Source organism: Cydia pomonella, chromosome 1 (genome assembly GCF_033807575.1).
Source record: "Cydia pomonella isolate Wapato2018A chromosome 1, ilCydPomo1, whole genome shotgun sequence".
Taxonomy (NCBI): Eukaryota; Metazoa; Arthropoda; class Insecta; order Lepidoptera; family Tortricidae; genus Cydia; species Cydia pomonella.
The window spans coordinates 9,849,312-9,871,435 of NC_084703.1; the positions used below are offsets into that span (position 1 = coordinate 9,849,312).

The window sequence follows — 22,124 nt, forward strand, 5'->3', positions numbered from 1 at the left end:
CAAATTAATCTGCTGGCCTTTCGGAGTGAACTCAAACTAGTCAAAGTGCTGCAGCATAAGCTTTGCCGCAAGCGAGGGATTTCCACTGCATAACTTCAACTAGTCGTATTATGTGTCATGATAATGTTTCCGAGGATATGTTGTGCAATTAGTGGGTGAAATTAAAAAATGAAATGACAATACTCGAAACATGACATATATGGTATAGATTTAAAAATAAATTTAATAAATATACACAGTAAATACAAAACGGAACCAAATATCTGACGTAGGTGTAGATACTTAGTCAGCCTACACTTTTCTCAAAGTAACTAACGTACCAACTGACCTTGAATAGAATACAATTGTTTTCTGGGCAAGTAATTAATTACCTACTATCTTAATAAACAACGATCTGTTGGAAAAAGAAAAAGGTTGTTTCTGATTGTATCTCCAATATCAGTCTAATAAGGCTTCGGTAATACATGGCAATATATTGTATATTGGAGACAATCTATTATAATAAGTTTGTCTAGGCGATCATAGTTCAAACTGTTTCTAGTTACGGAGGGGTGCTGGTGCGCGGCCGGTGTAATGGGGGCGAAGCACTTACCGATATGGTTCCCTTGAATCGGGGGTCCATTCTACGCAAACCGTCCATGAAATCGCGCACAATCTTGCGCGAGTGGTCGACGATGCGGAACCCGGTAATGTTGACTGCGCCGTACTCGGTTACTTCGTTCTCCCAGTGGTCGTCCATAACCTATTAATGGAAATACGTTTGAGTTCTCAACCTTTCCGTGGGATGCGACTCCTTCAAGAATATATTAGAGAATGTGTACATATCTCAAAACATATTAGTCGATAATTATAATCACAAATGTTTACCTATATAATGTCACTATCGGAAGAAGTAGCTGTCAATTAAACACAAAAAATGCAGTTTAATAGGTCAATCCTTATGTAACTCTAATATATTTTTCAGACCGTTATTAATTTAGTCTCTCCGCTTTGCCTTAAGGTTGAATGGTAATGAAAGGGAGGCAGTGCCTTTTGTTCATTAAGGTTTTCTTTTGTTCAGTATTGTAGTTATAATTAATAAATTATTCATTCGGCTTTAATTGTACTTTGTCTACAACTTTTTTTTTCTAAGCGCGTCCGCTAGCTGGCGCGGGTGCACAGAGCTGCGGGTGCAAGCACGCGAGTGATATTGTAGGTAAAATCCGTCGCACGCTTCCGCGCAAGTTACTCATACTATTTTTCGTTAACCCGCTTACACGCTCTATGCAACCGCGCTAGCTAGCGGACGCCCACAAAACGGCAGGTACTGTAATATAGTTAATATTTTTAACCCTTTACTAGGATGTACCATTGTTTCATTTTTACGGTTCCGTACCTCTAAAGGAAAAAACGGAACCCTTATAGGGTCACTTCGTCCGTCAGTCTGTCTGTCAAGACCCTTTCTCTCAGGATCCCGTGGAGGTATCAAGCTGGAATTTATATCAAATAGTCAAGTCTACTGTCCTTTGGAGCTGTGAAAATATCAATATTCTAAGCCAACGCAATCAAAAGATGCAGCCGCTCGACACTCGCAAGGGAATCAAAACCTACAGGGTACTTCCCGTGAACTCAGAATCTTGAAATTTGGTACAAAGCAACGTCTTATAGCAAAGATAAAGGAAAAATTGCGAAAACCATAAATTGTTAGTTACATCGTATAATAAAAATATTTTTCAACACACTTGCTCAAAACGACTTTTTTATTCCACCGATTTTTGGCTCATAATCTTAGATATTAAACACGCGTGCTGATTGCTGATAATATGCATGGAACCGGAGCCTTCTTAATTTGGTAAATACATTTTTTTAAACCAACTATTAGGTTTCAAATGTTAGTTCAAAGAGGTTTTATCACACCAAATATCATTTATAGATTAAATTATCTCGTAAATTACATTAATGAATGAACATAACATTTTATAGATTTGATCTCTATACGTCGAATAGAAATGCGAAAATATAGTTTTTTTTTTACATTTTTTTTAATTGGCTGTTTGTCGATTTCGTTCGCGCCATTGCTTTGCGCGCGCATTGGAATCGTGCGTAAAAAAATAACGCGCCAGCCATTTTCCGTATTTGTCATAAAATTGGAATATTTTTGCATGTTTTTAGTTTATATATTGACGAAAATGTCATACATAAAACACATAAAATTGACACTGCCAGTGATACTAAAAGAGGCAAGAGCCGAGAACGATAACCTTTTTTTACCATCAAAATCGGGTGAAAAATAATTGGCGTGGCGGCATATGAAGCTTTTATTCAATAGAAAATCAGCAGAAACACCTAGTCTTTCTTGGAAAACGTGTTGGTAGCTAAATTAACTGGCGAATAAGTGCTTACAAGCCCAGCACGCTTTGGTGCAATAATTCGATGTTAAAACTGTAAGCCACCATTTTGAAAATTGTACTTTAACTGTTTTGACAAAAACAAACTATGTTTTGTTTTTTCCCCGCAAGTGTGTTGAAAATCGTCGTATGAAACGCGTGTGCATTGGTCATTACCCACATCGGCTTTCTTATTGCGCACAATATCACCTTGTGTGTAATGGCCAACTTAGCACACTTGTATCATAATGTACTATTAAATAATTGATAGGACTCGATTGTCGTGATGGGTGAACTTTTATTTATATATGTACCTACAGGTTTGTACGGAACCCTCGGTCCGACTCGCACTTGGCTGGTTTTTTGTATTATAGAATTGTTTTTGTAAATATTTGTAAACGACCAGACATTTATCAAGCCGCAAGAGTATGCAAAAATCAAAATCAAGTTTTTACCAATACTAATAAAAACGATGAGATTTAATATAAATAAATTGATATTTCCAGTGAAATTACTTAGGCGATGGTAATAACATGTACTTGAACAATCAGCCTGGGTCACCCTGTGCCCTATTTAGTTTCGTAGATTATTGTGCCAGCAATACCTGATGATATTTTAGGACAGGACAATAAATGAGATGGCCATGAAAAATAATTTCTCAACTAAGGTTCCTGCGCCAAAGGAGGCCCATGATTATTTTTAATTTTTCTTGTCTGGGTTCATTTTCATAGTGCGGTTTTTAGGTGTCTTGTGTGTAATTACTAAACCAACTGACACATATGAATACAGCGAGGCATAGTAAAATTAACACTATACACATCACCAGATGCTAGAAAAAAATATCCAATGTAACTGTTACTGCGCACAGTAATTCTGTGAGGCGTGCCACACTCGCGGTTTTCTTCATAATGTAACTAGCATAACTTCATATCTGTAATCCATATGCCTTACATTAAAAGGCATATGCCTTACATTAAAGTTCCATCCATCCAAAGAAAAGATGAATAAATTTTGCATAAAAATGTGCATTATTTAGTGCAAATAATACTTTAACGTTGGTTGGCCATTAAGTCTTTGTCATCTGAGGGCACGGCAGTGCCCCCGCTAAGACTAGCAAAGCGAAGCACTGTAAGTATACTGCCTTTTCTGAATTTTTGAATCCTCATATGTTTAGTCTGAATATTCTTGGATTAAAATAGCTGGTTTAATAAACAACTTTGATACCTACTTTTGACAGTTTTTTTTACCATTTCACTTAATCTAGTCAGAGATTTGATCAAAATGCTTAACTCTAGTAACATGTTGCATTCGGTACTTGCTTTCGTCATTTCACTAAATCAGTTCATAGATTTAATCAAATTACCATATACAAACCATCTACCAGTTGAGACTTTATCATTTCACTAAACTTGTTTAGCGAAATGATAAAACTTGTTGACTTTTTGAGTTCATTTTGTCAACTTACTGTCGTGGTTAGGGATTTTGTCAAATTCCTAAACAAATCTAGTGAAATGAAAAAACGTGTCTCGTTTATTGGCCGATTTTGTCCTTTCACTAAACAGAGTCAGTGATTTGGTCAAATGACTGAATTTTTCTAGGCAAATGATGATATGGATTCGCCATTTTAACATCCTGCGTGATTTGATCATATCTCTTAGAGATTTTTTCAAATCTCTGTTTTCATCATTTCCAGTAGTTGTAAAAATATTCATTGCCGTGACCTACCTGGCGTCATTTATCTGGTAACGGAAAAATTACAAACTTACCAATAATAATTATTTTAGTGGTTTCAATATGTATAAACTGGCGATATAAGCACATCTTAAATGCATTTATTTAAGTATAATATTAGACTTACATTTTTCTACGTCATCATATTCCTGGCCCAAATTATTTCAAAGTCTCATTGATAATAAATTATTAACTTTTTACGGATGCCTTTTATACCATTCAACTTTGATTTCAATATTATTTTGTTAGTCGTAGTTATTTTCTCCAAAACGTAATTTTTCTGCTGCGGGCATCATATTCCTGATTCAATTAATTTTAATATTGTTTTTCTTCTGAATAATTTACTTAAAACTGGCGTCTTATGAATTATTAAATTTATATTTCGAACGCGTTTCTTATGTCATAGGTTTTTTCAAAATCCAAAGAAATTACGGACTAGCATAATGGTGCAAAAATGACATTACAAAAATATACACGTTTAATGTGAACTTGCAGTTTGGTTTATGGTATATTAGAAAACATTAACGCAAAATTTGAACCCATTCACTCTTACAAAAATATGAAATTTTGAAAGGAGGCAAGATTAAGAACCGGGTCTCCTTTGGCGCAGTTAGCTTTTACACTTTTAATTAATAACAAGGTTGTAAAATCGATACCGTCGTAGGAAAATACGAACACTTTGCATCAGTACCGAAGCGTTGTATTTTTCATAATAGAATTTGAATTTGAAATTAAAGTGGCGATGGCGGTTATCCGTGTGATATTGGTTAGTTGTTACCCTTGATTTTATAAATATAGGTACACAAAAATAGTTATTCCGAAAAGTAAATTCTGCTCACTTAAAAGTAATCCTTGTTTTAGATAATTACGAGTATTAGATACATCATTTTCATGCAGTCGTAAATAATCTGTACTTACATTGTAGTCGAAATATTGAAATATCAGTCCAACTATAATAAAACTTCGCGAACGGACAACTAGGACTAAGTATTTTGGCGTGTTTAGTGCTTCTTGAACTTCGTTAACGAGTGAGCAATTATCAGCAACTGGTTGAAATCAAAAACCTTAACATACCACATGCATGTGCACCCGTAGGATTCGAGACAGATCAAAATCAATAAAACACATCCTTGGCTTCCACGGTCCTACACCTCATTTCAACCTGCCTTGTTCACTGTTTGTCTTTTATGTTTTACAATTTTTTTTGGGTTGTAAATATTTTGTTCATCACACCAGCTCGTAAAGAGCCCCTGATTGTTCAAAAACTGATGAGAAAGTTGTATTTTATCCACATGTGTGGCAAAGTAATTTGATGCAAATTTTGAATTGTTTAATACCTTATGTTGACTGGAAACATTGACTTTTAAATGATGAATTTAAATGATACATATTTAATTACGTTCATTTGGATTTGATTTGGTTTCATTTTGTTTGATGTTTTACAGTTTGTATTTGCGAAGGGTGGGGTATGAAATACCAAAAAAACAAACCAAATCAAATTAAAATGAACGTAATAAAAAAAATATCATTCAAAATCATCATATAAAAGTCAATTCTGCCAGCTAACATACGGAACCAACTCAAAATTTGCACCTGATTACTTTGCCCCACATGTCGATAAAATGCAACTTTCTCATTGGTTGTTGGACAATCAAGAGGGCCTTTACCAGTTGGTGTGGTGAAAAAAACTATTACCTTATTTATTAAAATATAGTGGTATTCTTATATTATTTATTTATTAAAATACAGTGGTATTCTTAAAAAATAGTCGTAGCGCTACAAAACTCAACAATGAGTTCTACTGAGGGATCGCCATTCTCTAGTCTTAAAACTAAAAATAAAACATTTTCATACACTGTAGTAATTAATGACTACAGTGTATGAAAATGTTTTTATAACATAAATTTTAATTTAGTCTTATTATTTTCACGTTTTATGGCTTCAGGCAAACGAATAAGTATGCATATAATTATTTTCCTTAGGGTTCTGTCCCCGTAGTAGTTAAATATTAACAAGAGTTATTGTATATATTATTATGTCTTCGTAAAAAAATTGTTACTTTGAGTTAACACGTTATACGTACTTTTATAATTTGACATCTTTAATTTATTTATTTTTAACGAACCAAACTTTTGCCTTTTTTGCTTTAGCCAATGTTCCAGATCGAAAAACGGTCGTCAATTAAACTAGTGATGTGATTCTGACTTAATCGGTTCAGTGGTTAGAGAAATCCTGCGGAAAGTCGATACGAATGGACGAATGGTCAAAGACACTTCGCTAATAGGGTTCGCGTAGGAGGAAGTGCGAAAAAGACGCTGTTCAATGCTATTATCACATTTCCTGTAAGAACGTTTACATAAGGAACTCGGGCGCTTGTTATTCGTTCTTAAAGCTTCGCTGCAACTCGACATAGGGAAATGTCTGCCGTAAACGGTAAAGTAAAATATATTTAGACAAAACCCCCAAGGACATAAATGAGTCAGGAAATACCTTGTCCAAATATACTTTTAATGTAAAATTGAGCGATTGATTTAATAGCGAAAAATACCATGTCAAAGATTTTAATTGGGGATTCAGTACGAGGACTGGACTAAAATTGTTAGCTGCTTTGGTTCTACTCACGCGATTTGTATAATATTTCTGTATACGAAATCCATAATATCGGATGTGAACATCCGATCAAAATGACTCTTTAACAATACGGTAATAAATAGCGCACCCTGTTTTTGATAAGTGGATACTGGCATTTCTATGAATTTTAGTTGGTGAGATACAGGAAGTACATAAGTTCCGTGAAGCTTTATATGTAGGGTAAAATGGTTAACACTGGATCACTTTATTTTCCTACGCCCATATCTCGAGAAATAACTGAGATACATAGGTACTTGATTTTTGAATTATTGTATACACAATTTGTCTATGTTTAACTAAATTATACTTAAAAATCTAAATTAAACTTTTTGATGCTGGTAATGCTTTTAATGAAAAATGGGAATTGACTCACTGTGCGACAGGGGTAGTCTACGCTTAGTCTTTTTCACCTGGTAGTCTAAAGTAAAACAAAGATTGAAATAATCTGGTAAAAAATATCGAGGTACATTTACAAACACATTTTAGAATTTTAGATGAGGAAAGATCCTATTTAGATCTGTTGTAATTTCCAGTTACAATATATTTCTACCTAGAAAACTTCTCTAGACCGTCTTAAAGTAATATCAACCTTTTATTCACAAAAACATTTTTGCTTCGTCATGTTTTCTTGAACTGTCAACCTGATTAACTTGATCAGCTGCCAACCCAGGCCTCAATTACCAAATAAAATAAAGTTCATAAAATCATTTATATATGAGTCAGCAAATACACTAATGTTATGTAAAAATTGCTTACTGAACTGCCTAGTTTGCAATAAAATATATAAATGAATTCATACAGTTATATATGTTGGAAACAAACTTCAATAATCACAAATTTACCCGCGCAGGAGATACAGACCTTCAGAATTAGCGATAGTTAATGTGTACAACCAACCCACTGTCAACCAACTTATCCCCTATTTAAAATGTAAACATACTGTATATCAGTAGATACGACATTTTGCCTTTAACTTTAGTAACAATACTATGCATCGTCCATACGAATAAAAAAATCGCTATGTGGTTTATCATGATTTTTTTGGCACATAGCGAATTTAAATGAACTATTTTCCGACGAGAGTCATGGTAATATGTTGCTAATGGCGAATGTTTTTGGAGTGAAGAACCCAACATTGAGACTAACTAATCTTAAAAAGATATAATAGATTCTATGACATATAATTTTAACTTGAGACCATATGCCTAAAATATTTGTAGAGTGTGCATACACTCTACAAATAGTCAAAATACGATTTTGTGCCTCTATTATACTTTTCATTTTGTAGAAATCAATCAATATTGTATATATTATTATATTATATATCGTTGCCTGAGTACCCACACTAAATGTATTGTAGGTAAATCTGCTAAGAATGTCTAGTAAATTTTGCTACGAATACGAACACTTTTTTATTTATTAAAATTTCAAGTTGCACTTACGTTGGACAAACTTAAGGCCCCGTAGGTTCGTGATCTTCCCTCACTCTTACTGAGCGAAAGCGTGAGCGGATATCATGTTTTTGAATTTTAATTTTATGTTAGTTTAAAATAAAAGGCAAAAACAATCGCTGAGTTACCTCAAAAATGAAATTGGGTCATTCTACTTTTTACTGCAGGTATTTTTGTCCCCAAAAGCAGGTATTTGATTTTTTTATCTGTAAATGATGTATTTTTTATTGTATATCAATATAAAACAGATTTACATGCCGCGCCAACGATATCTTGTAACTAAAGTAAAAAAATATATTATATTCATTTTTATAAATATTTTTATCAGTAACAAAGTTGCCATTATAAGTAAAATAGCGGGGCCGGTAACATATTTAGTTGTATATTCGCATACTCCAGGCTATAAACAGAAAAAAAATGAAAAAAATCCAGGGGTCAAATATTGAGGTCTATTCTATGCATATCATTTTTAAGTAGCTAGTGTAAGGTAAAACGCATTACGAATATTAAAATTTCAAGATTCTTTGCAACCGTAACGTCTACCTACCGTCTCCGATTCTCCCTCAATTGCTCAAAGGTTAATTGGAAGAGATCCCTTAAAGAGAAGTTCGCCTTTGTACTAGTGATTCGTGTTTATTTCATGGTTTGTTTTAATAATCGTACAATAAAGTGTTTTACTGTTACTACGACTTATCTAACTATAGTAGAATAGCACTCACCAGTCCGCTGAGCATGTAATGGTAAGTTCTCCGCCCCAATTGCACTTTCCGTACATGTTCAACTAGAATGCTTTTGGCATTTTTTGCGTTGCAATCGAGAACAATACGCTTGTTGCCCCACCGGTCATGTTGCTCCAGTGCCAGCAAAAAGTCCATCGCTTCCGATGCGTTGGTAATCCGTTTCACAAGAGAGATTCGGAACACGGTGCGGCCTGGCTGCATTGATTGATACAGCTGCTGTAGACGTAGTAATCCTGTATAAATACATTCAACGTTATTTGTCATTTTGGCTTGCCTCATTAAAGTTAACATGTTTGAGTCTCCTATGCTGTACAGTATAATAATGTAGATAACTAAAATATTTACATGCAATGAAATATCTGAACCATTTAATACACTTTGTATTTTTTGAACTCCGTTAATTTGAAGAGTACAGTCACGTCTGAAAACATCGACACGATCGAAGTGCCAAAAATATATATACACGACCTTATGGCCCATATATTAATAGGGTAGTGTATACATATTTTTGACATTTTGTCCGTCTCGATATTTTCAGACGTGACCGTATATTCATGCGAGTAAATTAAGTTAATTGCTTAAAGACACCGGTATTCGAATTAAGTTATAAAGATAATCTATAATTGTTTTTTTTATCTAATAAAGCATTCCCGAGTGTGCACACTTGCCTTAGATTACTCGTACAGTCTAAGATACCGCTACAATTTACTGCACCTATCATAGTCATTCAATGTTATTACATTCCAAGTCAATACATTTGAAATAAACATTCTACATAATTTGTTGTGGGTTACTAGGCAAAATCTAGCCACGAAAACCTAATATATTGTTGCATTTTGTTCTTTAGTCAAAAAGGTAAGATCTTATGAAAAAACGTCATCAAGATTTTTTTGTCGTTACTCGGAAATGTAACGAATTTGTAAATAAACTGTAGAAAAAGAAGGCCATAACAAATGTAAGAATATGCCATTATAATTTCAATTCAAAACGGTATGTATATTCGTACAGGCAAACGCTAAACTTAACGGAAAACAAAAAAGAACGCCCTGTATACGAATTGGGCTCATTCTCACTGTTGCATACACTGCCTCTATCCCTCTACATGGTAATAGGTACCACATATGCCCCTACTATTTTCATACGCAAAACATTGCAAGAATAAGGAATGTATTAGTAACACTCAGTAACACAATATCCACCTAACAAAGATACCGAGCACTTTACGTAGATACAGTCTCGTGAACAATACAAAGATAATAGAACATATAGAACACTGACAATGCCAAAAGCATTTATACGCTGCTCTATTTTCCAGTTCTCCTAAACCAATTCGAGTCCACGCGAATTTTATCGAATTAAACGCCCCATATAAAACAAGCGGAACGAAAAAGGGACAAAAGCGTGCTCGGAGGAGGCAAAAAATAAAAACTCTTTTGCTCTGCGTGAAAGGGTGCCTAAGCTGGAAGGTATGAACGATATATACCCGACGAAAAAGATAATACAACGCGTAAAATTCTGTTCGCGGCCATTTACTTAGTTTGGTGCGTGGAAGTGTTTAAATAGTCCACTTGCAATGTATATACAAGTGTATAATAAACTTCCAAAGACTGTCAGAGATAAAGAAAAATGACTAGATATTTATATGTATCAGACAACTGTTTTTACTCATGCAAGTATATTTTGGTAGTTGATGAATATTATTTAGTATAGTAGATTTTGATATTGCAAGTTAAATATATCTGTGACTGTTTAAAATATGTATAGGAATACTTTGCAAGGTAATAATAAGGTAAGGTACCAATGTATAAGAAAGAGCCTTAAGCCATAGTAATTAAGTTAGATTTAAGTTATATTGCAGTGTCCTACAGGGTTTCATAGCGGAACAAATAAAATGTTAATAAAATATACCATCTCGTATAACCTATGATAAATACACTGATCATACTGATACATATACATATAAGACAATTATTTAAATCGAAAGGAAAGGGATTTACTGTGTTGATATTAGGCGTCGCTATGAAATAATATTCATCAAGAGTATATTGTTGGAAATTTACAAAATATTGATGTCCGAATTGAGCATTAATTAATTACGGCAATGGATTGGCGTGCGGATGAATTTGGTGTGAATCATATCCAATGGGATTATACGTTCAGTTAACGATTTTCTCACTGTTTTATTCCGTCACATGAGTGTAAATTTATTGAGAATCCCCGTCATGCATAAACGATAACAGACACATTTTTTGTTACTGTTATAAATATCTAAATAAAAAGCAATGAATTGTCTTTATTGTAAAACAACTACTTATAAAATTGTCGATAAATAAGTAGTAAATAAACATTACCTGTAAATGTTACTAAAATAAAGTTAAGCCCACAATAATCTCAATGTGCTGTGATTATTATGTACCAGTAGATGACGATACATACTCGTATAATACTTACATTATTTGTACACGTTTAAGATATCCGTAAGCTCCACTCTGCTCTTACTAATCTATATCCATATACTTAAAATCTGATACACGTTTAAAATGTAAATCTTATTTGTATTCTAAAATCTTTACAAATGCATTCGTTATGTAGGCCGGTGACGGGATATCGTGACCTAAACCGCTTCGCGTACACGCAAGTGGAAATCCAAAACAGTTTCGTTGTTGAGAGATAAATGTGCGGCTGGAGATGCGGTGAAAGTTTCACCCGCACCCGGACTATTCTCACCATGTGTCGCATTTGAACTCGTGACCCTTGAGGTTTTCCACTGTCGTCACCGGACTAATGGCTTATGACGTCCCCTTCAGTCGCCTTGTGTGTCCCAAAATCAATTATGAAGTTGTCGATACCAAAATGAGATCTCTTTTCTTTGCAGCTGATTTACATATTATGTTGCCTCTTTGTGTTTTTCTAATCTCAATGACGTAGAACAAGGACGAAATATTACGAGTATACACACCTCTTATCCCGGAAAAAATGAAACGTTATTGAATTCTATGTCAATCTCTTATAAAGATTTTTTTTACGATAGGTCCTCACCAAACAGAATTCATTGTAAATAAAATCAAGGCATCACACACTACAAGATAAAGGTTAATCTACTTTTATATATTGTTCAATAGTTACATGTAAGAAACAGCTATTACTACTCAATCACGGTGCCAATTAGCTTCGACCAAACATAGGTTAAAGAGATTTTGCTCTGCTATAAGAATATAAGTTTGGTTTTAGTTGTTTATACACCGTGATTTTATTAAATTCCGTTAACTCCGGGGTATGGGTAAGTAGTGCTAAGTACGTGTAAAGAAACTAAATAGCGTAGTTAATTGTCAAAAAAAAGTCATATAAATTTTTATCTTTATAAAAAGTCATTAAATGTTGCATGTAGCGTTGTTGTAACATGGGCATTACATTTAATTAAACCAAACAATTAGAAACTGTGATATATCAATGTCATTTCGAACATCAATCGTTCGAGATAGTATTTCCGTTTAGTAGCAAATGTACACACTCGTACAAAACACTAATCCATATGTAAACATGCCCTCAGGCAACTCCATACGCTCGTAAGGGCCTTATAAGATAAAAATAAATTATATATTATCTCCGAAATAGAGATAATTAGAATACCTGTGTCTTTGAGAAAGCTACTTAATTTAAGCTCATTAATGCACCCTTGAAATTAACGGAAATAAAAAAAAACACGGTGTATATCACGATGGCATTTCATTAATGTTTTTTCAGCGTTATTTAATTTTGGTATACATTGTTATATACATTATCATAAAATTAATAAAATATATCTGGTGTTGCAGGTGTCTATGGGCTACGGCGACTGCTTACCATCAGGCGGGCCGTATGCTTATTTGCCACCGAAGTGGTATAAAAATAAATCCGTTAATACGTTGATAATAGTTAAATGTAAACGAATATAGTGTTGACAAGCCATTTTGCGCCAAAATTATTGATGGTTTATTGTGTGTTTTCCGTTCAATCTCCCCCATTTTCTTACTTTACATAAGCTTCAAATTGGGTTACAATGACGAAGTAGGTATGGTGTGATGCCGAAAAAAAATGTTGGTTAAATAATTTATTTTCGTGTCCCGTACGACACGGCCTGTGATGGAAAAGCATTTGCTACTTCCGATAATACCGAGTGTGTTGACTTATTTTTGTCCATTATGTGCATATTTTTGTTCTTACAATGTCAGTGAGTTAACATGAATCAGTTAAGAAATAATAGGTGTAGCGTCGTTATCTTTTCACACAGTGATTTGTTTACTAGTACCTAGTCGGTCGCTCGACGCGTGCAGATCGGGCTGGGCACTTTTGTTTAGCGTCAGTTATGCGAGTCGTCTATTATCCGCGCCTTGCGATAGCGAAACATTGTAAATGAACTTACAAAATCTAAAATTAGATCGCACCGCCACTAGTTTTAACGTAATATTCGAGGCCTGTCACTAGTCTATTAAACCTATCGTACGTACAATCTGTAGGTATGCCTTGACATTGTAATATATAGGTATGTATTAGGGTGGGTCGATATTGTATGAAAAAATTTTTTTTTGTGTAAATCGTACCTGGGGGGGTCTAAAAAGTTGCTATTTTGTTTAAGCTCTTATATTCAGTTAAAATAATGTTGATTCGTTACATGATTTAGCCCTCTACAGCTGTTCAAAGTTTTAAATTTTTGAAATATTAGACGTCAGTTTCGAGTATGATTATTTATATTTTTTGTAGTACTAAATAATGAAAAACACATGTATTATATAAAACATAGTCTAATTATTTATAAATATGACATTTTAGTTACAAAATAAATGCATAATGTCGAGAATTTATTGTTGAAAAACTTGAATTTTAACTAAATTAGCAGTGGTATTGTGCCTTATTGTCAAAAGATGGCATTACAGATCTGGATTTCAGTTTGGTCCGAATAAGTCCATCCCGTGCATTTTTTGAAGCCACCGTGATCGATGCTTCCGTCACAAGTTTTATGCACCGTTCTACTGCCTGCGTGTGACAGGGAAACTTAGACAAAACGACATCTCGAGCTAGCGAGACGTCATCTATCATCTTCTGCAAATCCTCCTCAGACACGTGGCTCATAATCGGCGGAGGTGTAACTTGACACTCAGCCCAGATTATCATGTCTATATAATCAGTTGCATTAAAATTGAGCTGAGGCACTTTAAACACTCTGACAGAACCACTGATTGGCTGACGTCTTGCTTGTAAAATTTTTCTTAGAGCAAGTTCTCTCACAGATTTTCTCTCATCCGATATCATAGCCACCAGTATGTTTTCAGGGTGAGCAAAAAAAGCATTCCTCTGGATTACTGGATCAATAATAGACTTCACATTGTTATCGAAGGATCTAGTTAAACGTATTAAATTAAATACGTGGTGGGCTCCATAAATACACGACGATTTTTTCTTTATTTCAAACCAGACCGGTGCGTACACTTTGACAATGTATTCTGTTAGAATTTTCAATTTATTCGACGGTTTCTGACATCCGATATAGTATCGTAATATACGATTTGCTGTGGTAAGCCAACGAGAATGAGCCATCTTTCCAGGTTGTCTATTTGCGAGTTCTGCACTACAAGTTCCCGTCGACACAGCACAACACATTTCGTACAAATACTTTTGGTCCGTACTTAAAGATTTTAAGACATTTTGATCTATATCAGTAGTACCACTATTAATAGCTGCGTACTTTTTTACACACAGTTTATCACAGGTTTCTAGAGCTTTTCCTATGGGCCCCGAGTACTCTCTAGGTCCACTTGTGCCTCCATCCAGCTGACAAAATAAGTGTCGTAAAGGCAACTCATTCGCATGGAGTTGGCATACAAGCCACTGTAATGGTTTTTGCAACTTCAACTCAGTTAATCTAATAACTCCTGCTTTCCACCCAGTATTCGTGGCAGTCCCATCACAACCTATACATTTTAATTCATTTAAGTCGATTTTGTGGCTTTGACAGTATTCAACGATTGAATTGCAAATTTCCTTGCCAGTTCCTGTTCGTGGTGTCGTGTGTCCTAAATATACGGAGCCTGGTTCACTTATAAGCGATATATGTTCTTCCACAGTAAGTCTACGATAAGAGCGACCATTCGAATTTTCGATAAGCAAGGTTTTGTCCTTCCTGCCGTCAAAATAAATCGCTTCCAATTGATCATGACTCATATTCTCCTGCAAGTTACATCTTTCGTTATTTCGAGCCCGCCATAGTTTGTTTTTATCCACTACTAAGTTTTTGTCGTCGTAAGATATAAGTCCTACGTCTTGCAGCACAGCAGTTGCGATTGCAGCTCCGGATCGATTTGAAATTCCGTACCGATCACACGTCTTTGCCAGTTCTGGCAATCTTAGGGTGTTATAAGGTGTATCAGTCATCGGCAGTGATATTACAGGTGGAGTAGTAATGATGCCATTCGAATCCGTATTTGAAGCAAGCGAAGTACGTGCTATTTTTCGGTTAGAGCTTAGACCTGGTTGAGAGTTATAAAAATCCATCATACGGTTCTGCAACTTTTGCTGTCTTTCAATTTTTGAGCAATTTTTTTGAGTCTGAATTTTGTCTACACCAGCTATAATCATTTGTCTGTGAGATCGTTGATCTAGTAGAAATTTTTGTTCGACGGCTGGTACTTTATTTTGCTTAGCACAGGAACAATAATCGGTACTCAGTACAATCGTGCACTTGCAAGCTGCAATGTCGAAAAGTTGCGTTAAACAGCCGTTCTTAAAGCTCGTCAACTTATCCCTATAGTTGTCGTTTATTTTACTTTTAGGGTATCGTATTAACTTTAAGTATTCGTCGTAATACTTTTTTAACAACTCTTTTATTCTCTTGGGACTTACAATAGGAATAGAAGCGGAAGCCCAGATCTTCTCGATGTCGCAGCTCACACAAGCAAAAACATGGGTTATCGACGGTTGTTTTCCGGAATTAAGATCTTGCAAACGGTGTCTTACGATAAGTATATACTTAATAGTGTCTGATATCGTCGGTAACAATCTCACATTAAGATCTGAAGGTGGTCCAAACAAAGGGCAAGTAACTTCACTTCGTGTTTTGACGGTAGATTGTTTAGCACTCATATTTATGAACAAAACTTGAATAAAGTTGACTTATTATGTAGTTTACTAAATGTTTAATAAAATTTTCACTTGGTTTTATTTATTTTTACTTAAAAACTATCAATAAGTTATGAGAACAACTACTTGACAAATTTATGAACAAATTGGCGGGAAACGCGAAAATTCACTTGACAGTTTTGACGCAAGAAAGCTTACTTTTGTCTATGATTTAAAAAAAAGAACATTGTAATGTACGTCCCGATACTCGCAATGAATGAATAAACTATAAAATTAAAAAAAAAGCTTTAGAACACATTTTAGATACAAAAATAAAAATGTCGAAAAATATATAATTTAGAAATATTTAAGCCATGGTAGAGGGCTAAAAGTTATATCGGTATTTTTTTTTATTATTTTTCTGATGCTAAACAGACCAAAACGCAACTTTTTAAACGTACCCAGCATAAAAAATATTATTTTTACAAAATCGACCCACCCTAGTATGTATAGACTTACAGTCCGAAAGTTGGTCTGAAACTTGTTAGCTGCGCAGGCTCTACGCATGCTATTTTATACAATTATGAGGGATATTTCAGTACTTATTTAGGTGGTGTACATCATATTTAGAAAAAGCTTACTTATTTTTTTATTCCGTTTTACTTCGTCGTATCGAAGTGTCCTAACGAACAGTCATGGTGATCAGTTTCTAAGACTCCATGTGTGCTATCATTTTATAAAAAGTATTTGAGGGCCGATGCTATTTTTGAAATACGAGCGTTAAAAATTAGGAATATAGTGGTATTAACCATTCGTTTTCAATTATATTACTTGGTAGAATTTAAATACCTAGTAATAGGGACAGTATTAAAGGGTGAATACGAAATCAAGCGATCGAAATTTTAATACCGACCCCGTGTTCACAAAATATTAGATCTTTTAGGTGCTGCCAATTAATCAAGTAAACTAGTACCTACGCCAAATCTTGGGATTAGTTGTCAAGCGGATCCCAGGCTCCCATGAGCCGTGGCAAAATGCCGGGCCAACGTGAGGAAGGAGAGGAGGAGGATCTACCTATTGCTTATTCTGATTTTTTTACATCTAAGGGCCTACGCTAGCTAACGCGGGTGCACGGAGTGGACGAGCGGGTTAACGAAAAATAGTATGAGCAACGGTAACTGAAGCGGACGCGTGCGGCGGATTTCACCTACAAATAGCAGTCCGCGTCAGCTAGCGTAGGCCCTAAAACATTTTGATTAAGATTTATTACTATTTTCCTTTCTGGGTACTGCCATGGAAAATATTTATTCACTATTTATTGTATCTTAATCATAAACGAAGGGACGTTTAATTATATTTCGATTTTTTTGGTTAAAAATAAAAATGCAACCTCTCGTAGAGGATTTGCTAGACATGCAAGTAAAATAACTATGAGCAAGTAGCAATCATTATAATATTTCGTTTATGAATTTCATTCCGACGAAACATTATAAAAGGTCATATGTCCCCCGTAGTAATGTAGTTATAAGCCGCGCAATGAACTCAGCAATAATTCGTTATGAAACTTTGTGTAGTTTATAACCAGGTAGAGATTAACGTTACACAATACAGACAAATAATAAAGAAAGCATGAATACTGGTAATTATAAGATAACCAGGGCGTAAGCAATATATTTAAATTCTAGTAAGTACTAGCTCTCATTAAAATAAACATACATATACCAAAAGGCCTAAAAAGTTAGTTATACATATTCACCTGTTTCAAATCTAATTATACATGATGTCTCGTACAAACATAAGATTTTGAAAGAAATTCAATAAATATTAACAATAAGTGTAAGTACGTATTTCTCAATTAATGTCTACCTACTATTTTTCCTCATCTTGCGGAAGACCAAATCGATATTTTGTATTTATTTTGATGTTTCTGCCTCCATCCATACAAGCCGTGTTATTTGTTCGTGACGAAGACATTTCCTTCGCACAATATCTAATCTAAGTAATAGTGTATGTCTAAATGTATTAGTAACGGTCCAATGCCACTATGTAATGAAACAAAATTTCTGGGTTTCATACTTGACTCGAATCTTAACTGGAAGTGCCATGTCGATCTGCTTTGTAACAGGTTGAGTAGTTCTATCTTTGCATTAAAAAAACTACAACCTCTGATATCAAGGAAGTCACTTAAAGCCGTATATTTCTCGCACTTTCACTCCTTGATGTCATACGGTACACTGCTTTGGGGAAATTCCACAGATGCAAAGAGAGTATTAATTCTCCAAAAACGTGCGATCCGTTTACTAGCTGGAGTTAAACCAATGCACCATTGTAAGGAACTTTTTAAAAATAATGGTATAATGACGCATTATTCGTTATACATGTTTCAAGTTCTGATGTTCGTGAGAAAAAACTTCTCTATGTTCAAACGTGTCGAAGTCATGGGCAAACAAATCAGATCGACGGGAAGACTGCGAACAGTGCCGCGTCGCATGGCACTTTCATGTAAGAATCCGCGAGTAATAGGCCCAACTTATTACGAACGTCTACCCGCCGAATTAAGAACTGAAATATCTGACGAAGCATTTGAACGTCAATTGAGGAATTTTTTATTGGAAAACCCATTATATTCAGTGGATGAATACATGGAATTAAAATTATAATAACTGTTTAACATTATAGTTTATGTAAAATTGATTTAAGATGACATTTGTTCTAGAATATTATTATTAAGTACTGCTCTTAGTTTTAATGACGATCATTATGTGATATCTACTAAATATTTAGTTTGACATGTATTCCATTATTTCTTTTTAGTTTTCCTGTTTCTTTTGTTTCGTAGTTTTTAATTTGACGGTAATTTCGAATTTGTTTTTTTTATTTTTTGATAATTATTATTGACGTTTTATAATTATATGTTTGCATGCCAAATCATTGACGATCATAATGTAAATTCATATAGATTAACATAAGAATAATTTATACTGTAATTTATCGTTATGAAAATAAATTAATCTAATCTAATCTAATCTAAGAGCGCGTAGTGACGTGCGTCCGTGAGCGCACGTGGCAACCAACTGGCTGACTTTTGTACCGTAGACGGGACGAGTTTTGTAGGCATCAATTTGAGCTCGCGCGGAGAGTTCCATAACTTCCATAGGCCTGACTGTACTACTTATGAGACATTTAACAACAAAAACCGTTGCCCTTAATGTATCGCATCAGCACCAACCAGAAGTTCGCAATGGTGTCGTTTTCTTCTCGCACATACTACGCTGAAACTTTGCTTAGAAGTATAAAAATGGTCTTTATTTAATAATATAGGTCATTAAACACAGTATCCGTTATGAATTATAACATTTACTTCAAACACATCAGCATAAATCACTAAAAATTCGTAAAAAATTGCACGTTATCATTTACGTATTCTAACAGATTACAGTGTGACACTAAGGCACTGTGGAATGCATACAATATTAATAATTATGTACTATCCTAAAACGTTAAAATACTAACCGAAGACGCGTGATCATCCATCGCATCACATAACCTCTTACATTCGTCACATAACATCTTCCTTCCTTCCTTCATAGAAATATAAATAGAAATAGAATTTGTTTTATTCATAAACACACAAACAGTAATAGACAGACATAAAAGAGAACATAGTGAGAGTAAAGTGTCACGAAATGGCCTCATCTCAGCGTGTTGCTGGCGACTTCCAGCTTCATGATTCTCGGATTGAAGTTCGGTCTTTTGTATTGGACTCAGGAATATAATTTATTTGTCAACCTCAAGAACACCTAAATTCAAACTACTTAAGTACCTATATTTTAGATATCAAAATGTATTATAATATCTTACTGGAAAACACACTGAAATTATGAAAAAATGGAAACGGATTCACTTTGAACCCAAAAAATCAATGTTTAAATGGAATATTTTCTTAAATCTAAGATGACAGATCATAAATTCTTAAGTATACATCGCAACTGGATTTTATACTGTGATTATTGCTAGATTATGAGACAATATGCAAAACTCAGATACTTATTAAAAGTGTCTTAAACCCATAAAACTGCACGTACATAAGAATTATTTCTTAATTAAATGAAAAATGATCGCCATAATAAAGAAATATGTATATATAAAACCATGCAATACCTTCTGAAATTCTTTCTTCTACGTTTCGATTTCTGCCTACTAACAGTACGACTATGGAAGGTGGAGGTATGAAATCTCCATGTACCAAAAAGTGTCACCAAAAAACCTTAAATAGGTGGCGCTACAATATCTAGAATACTCGACGATAAAATCAAATCATAGACAGCGCACTTCACTCCGTCAATAGCGCCTAGGTTCTTAGCTACTCTAGCGCTACTCTGGAGTTTGGAACTATTATATATAGCTGACAGCTGGACACTTTTTGCAACAGTTCTACCATAAGAAATTTCACTCCTTTTAAAATCCTCACTCCATAAGTACGACTATCACCAGTTTGACACTGACATATTGGCTAGCGGACGTTAGCGAATATGTCAGTTTAAGAGTTGGCGCAAGATAGGAAAAGCTGGAAGATACTCCACCGACAAGAGAATAACTCCTAAGTTCATGATGATGACACTGCTAAGGCAGTTGTAGCATTTACATTCACTTCTTCAAAAGTTTGTGCTGTTGAATATCTAGGGTAAAACCCGGATAGATGCCATACTTTACGTAAATATGCAATTTTAATTAAAGTAGCAACTCTAATCTTTTGGTTTACTCTTAGATTTGTCTCTTTTGTTCTAATAACTAAAGTTTATGTAGAATTTTCGTTTTTCCTGCAGATGATGTTTAATTAGCAGTCTTTAGGTGATAAAAATTATATTATGACTTATATAGCCAGCTAGCATAAAGAATTGTCATATTCTTTTTTGTCATAAACAAAAAAATCTACGATTATAACGCCGCGGAAAAGTTATTATCAAAAATATCCTATTAATCCTAATTTAGGCCTAGATTAACAAAACATAAAAGGAAAACCTAGAATGTACTCACTAATGCTAAAAATATTATTTTGGGTATTTTATGGTTCTCACACATCAAATAACCGTTTATTATATGTACTATATGTATTACCTATCTCATAAAATCATACTAATACGAATTTCATAAAAAAGTAATAAGAATTATAACACAACATAAAACTTATCCTCGTACTTATCGCACGCACAGGGTTTTCACGTAGTAGCTAATTCCTGTATTTTTGTACACACGAGTAAATCCATATGAAAACTTCTGAAGGAGTGAGATGAATTATATTAGATTTTGTCGAAAAAGAATCAGGAGTGTACTCGCAAGTGCGAGTCAGACTCGATCACCGAGGATTCTGTACAAATTTAAAATATTTATTTATTTATTTACAAATTTATAGTTTTAAAATCTTTCCATATACATGTAGTGTAATACTAAGTATATGTATTACTTTGCAAATTTCATAGTTCTAGGTCAACGGAAAGTAACTACCCTATAAATTTTGATTCCTTTGAGAGTGTCGAAATATACATTTTTTGCGGCATACATTTTTATTTTAACTTAGAAGTTTGATTTTTTCACGGCTTCAAGGAACTGTAAACCTGAGTATATGGTTTTAATTTTAACTCGATATCTCCACGCGTTCTGTGTCAGATAGACATAAGGACGGACGGACAACACAGTGATCACAAAAGGGTTCGGTTTTTTCCTATTGAGGTACAGAACCCTAAAAACCGAACACTGCTTGAGGTTTAATATATGGGAAAAATTAAATGACTCCCCGTTGTTCTTCTCAAACTAGATTTTCAAATTATTTGCACCATCACACGGGCAGTTCCAAAGAAGTTCCAGTCTGTTTGCAGTCCAAAATCTATTATTATCTAGTTTAAGGGCAGTAAGATATTGAAGCCAGTTTAAACTTAAAGTATTCAAAAATTCCATGGTTTTAGTGATTTCATACCCCAAAGTACACACCTGATTTTTTTTAACATTATCTAAAATCATTCTGCACACTCCGTCATAAGTTTTCTTATGGAATGACTCGAGTGTACAAAACTATAGCTACCAGTTACTTCGAATATGTATACACCGTGTTTTTA

The 22,124-nt window shown here is 34.3% G+C and overlaps 1 protein-coding gene across 2 annotated transcripts in view; it reads right to left on the minus strand.

Annotated features, from left to right (window-relative positions):
• The window catches only part of LOC133531912 (glutamate receptor 1), a 108,001-nt gene that overhangs the window by 38,029 nt on the left and 47,848 nt on the right, over positions 1-22,124 (minus strand). For both annotated transcript variants that reach the window (XM_061870441.1, XM_061870366.1), the window contains exons 5-6: positions 8,899-9,152; positions 593-742 (exon numbers count right to left, since the gene is read on the minus strand). In XM_061870441.1, the coding sequence (XP_061726425.1) occupies positions 593-742; positions 8,899-9,152 (404 nt within the window). The remainder of the gene's footprint in view (positions 1-592; positions 743-8,898; positions 9,153-22,124) is intronic.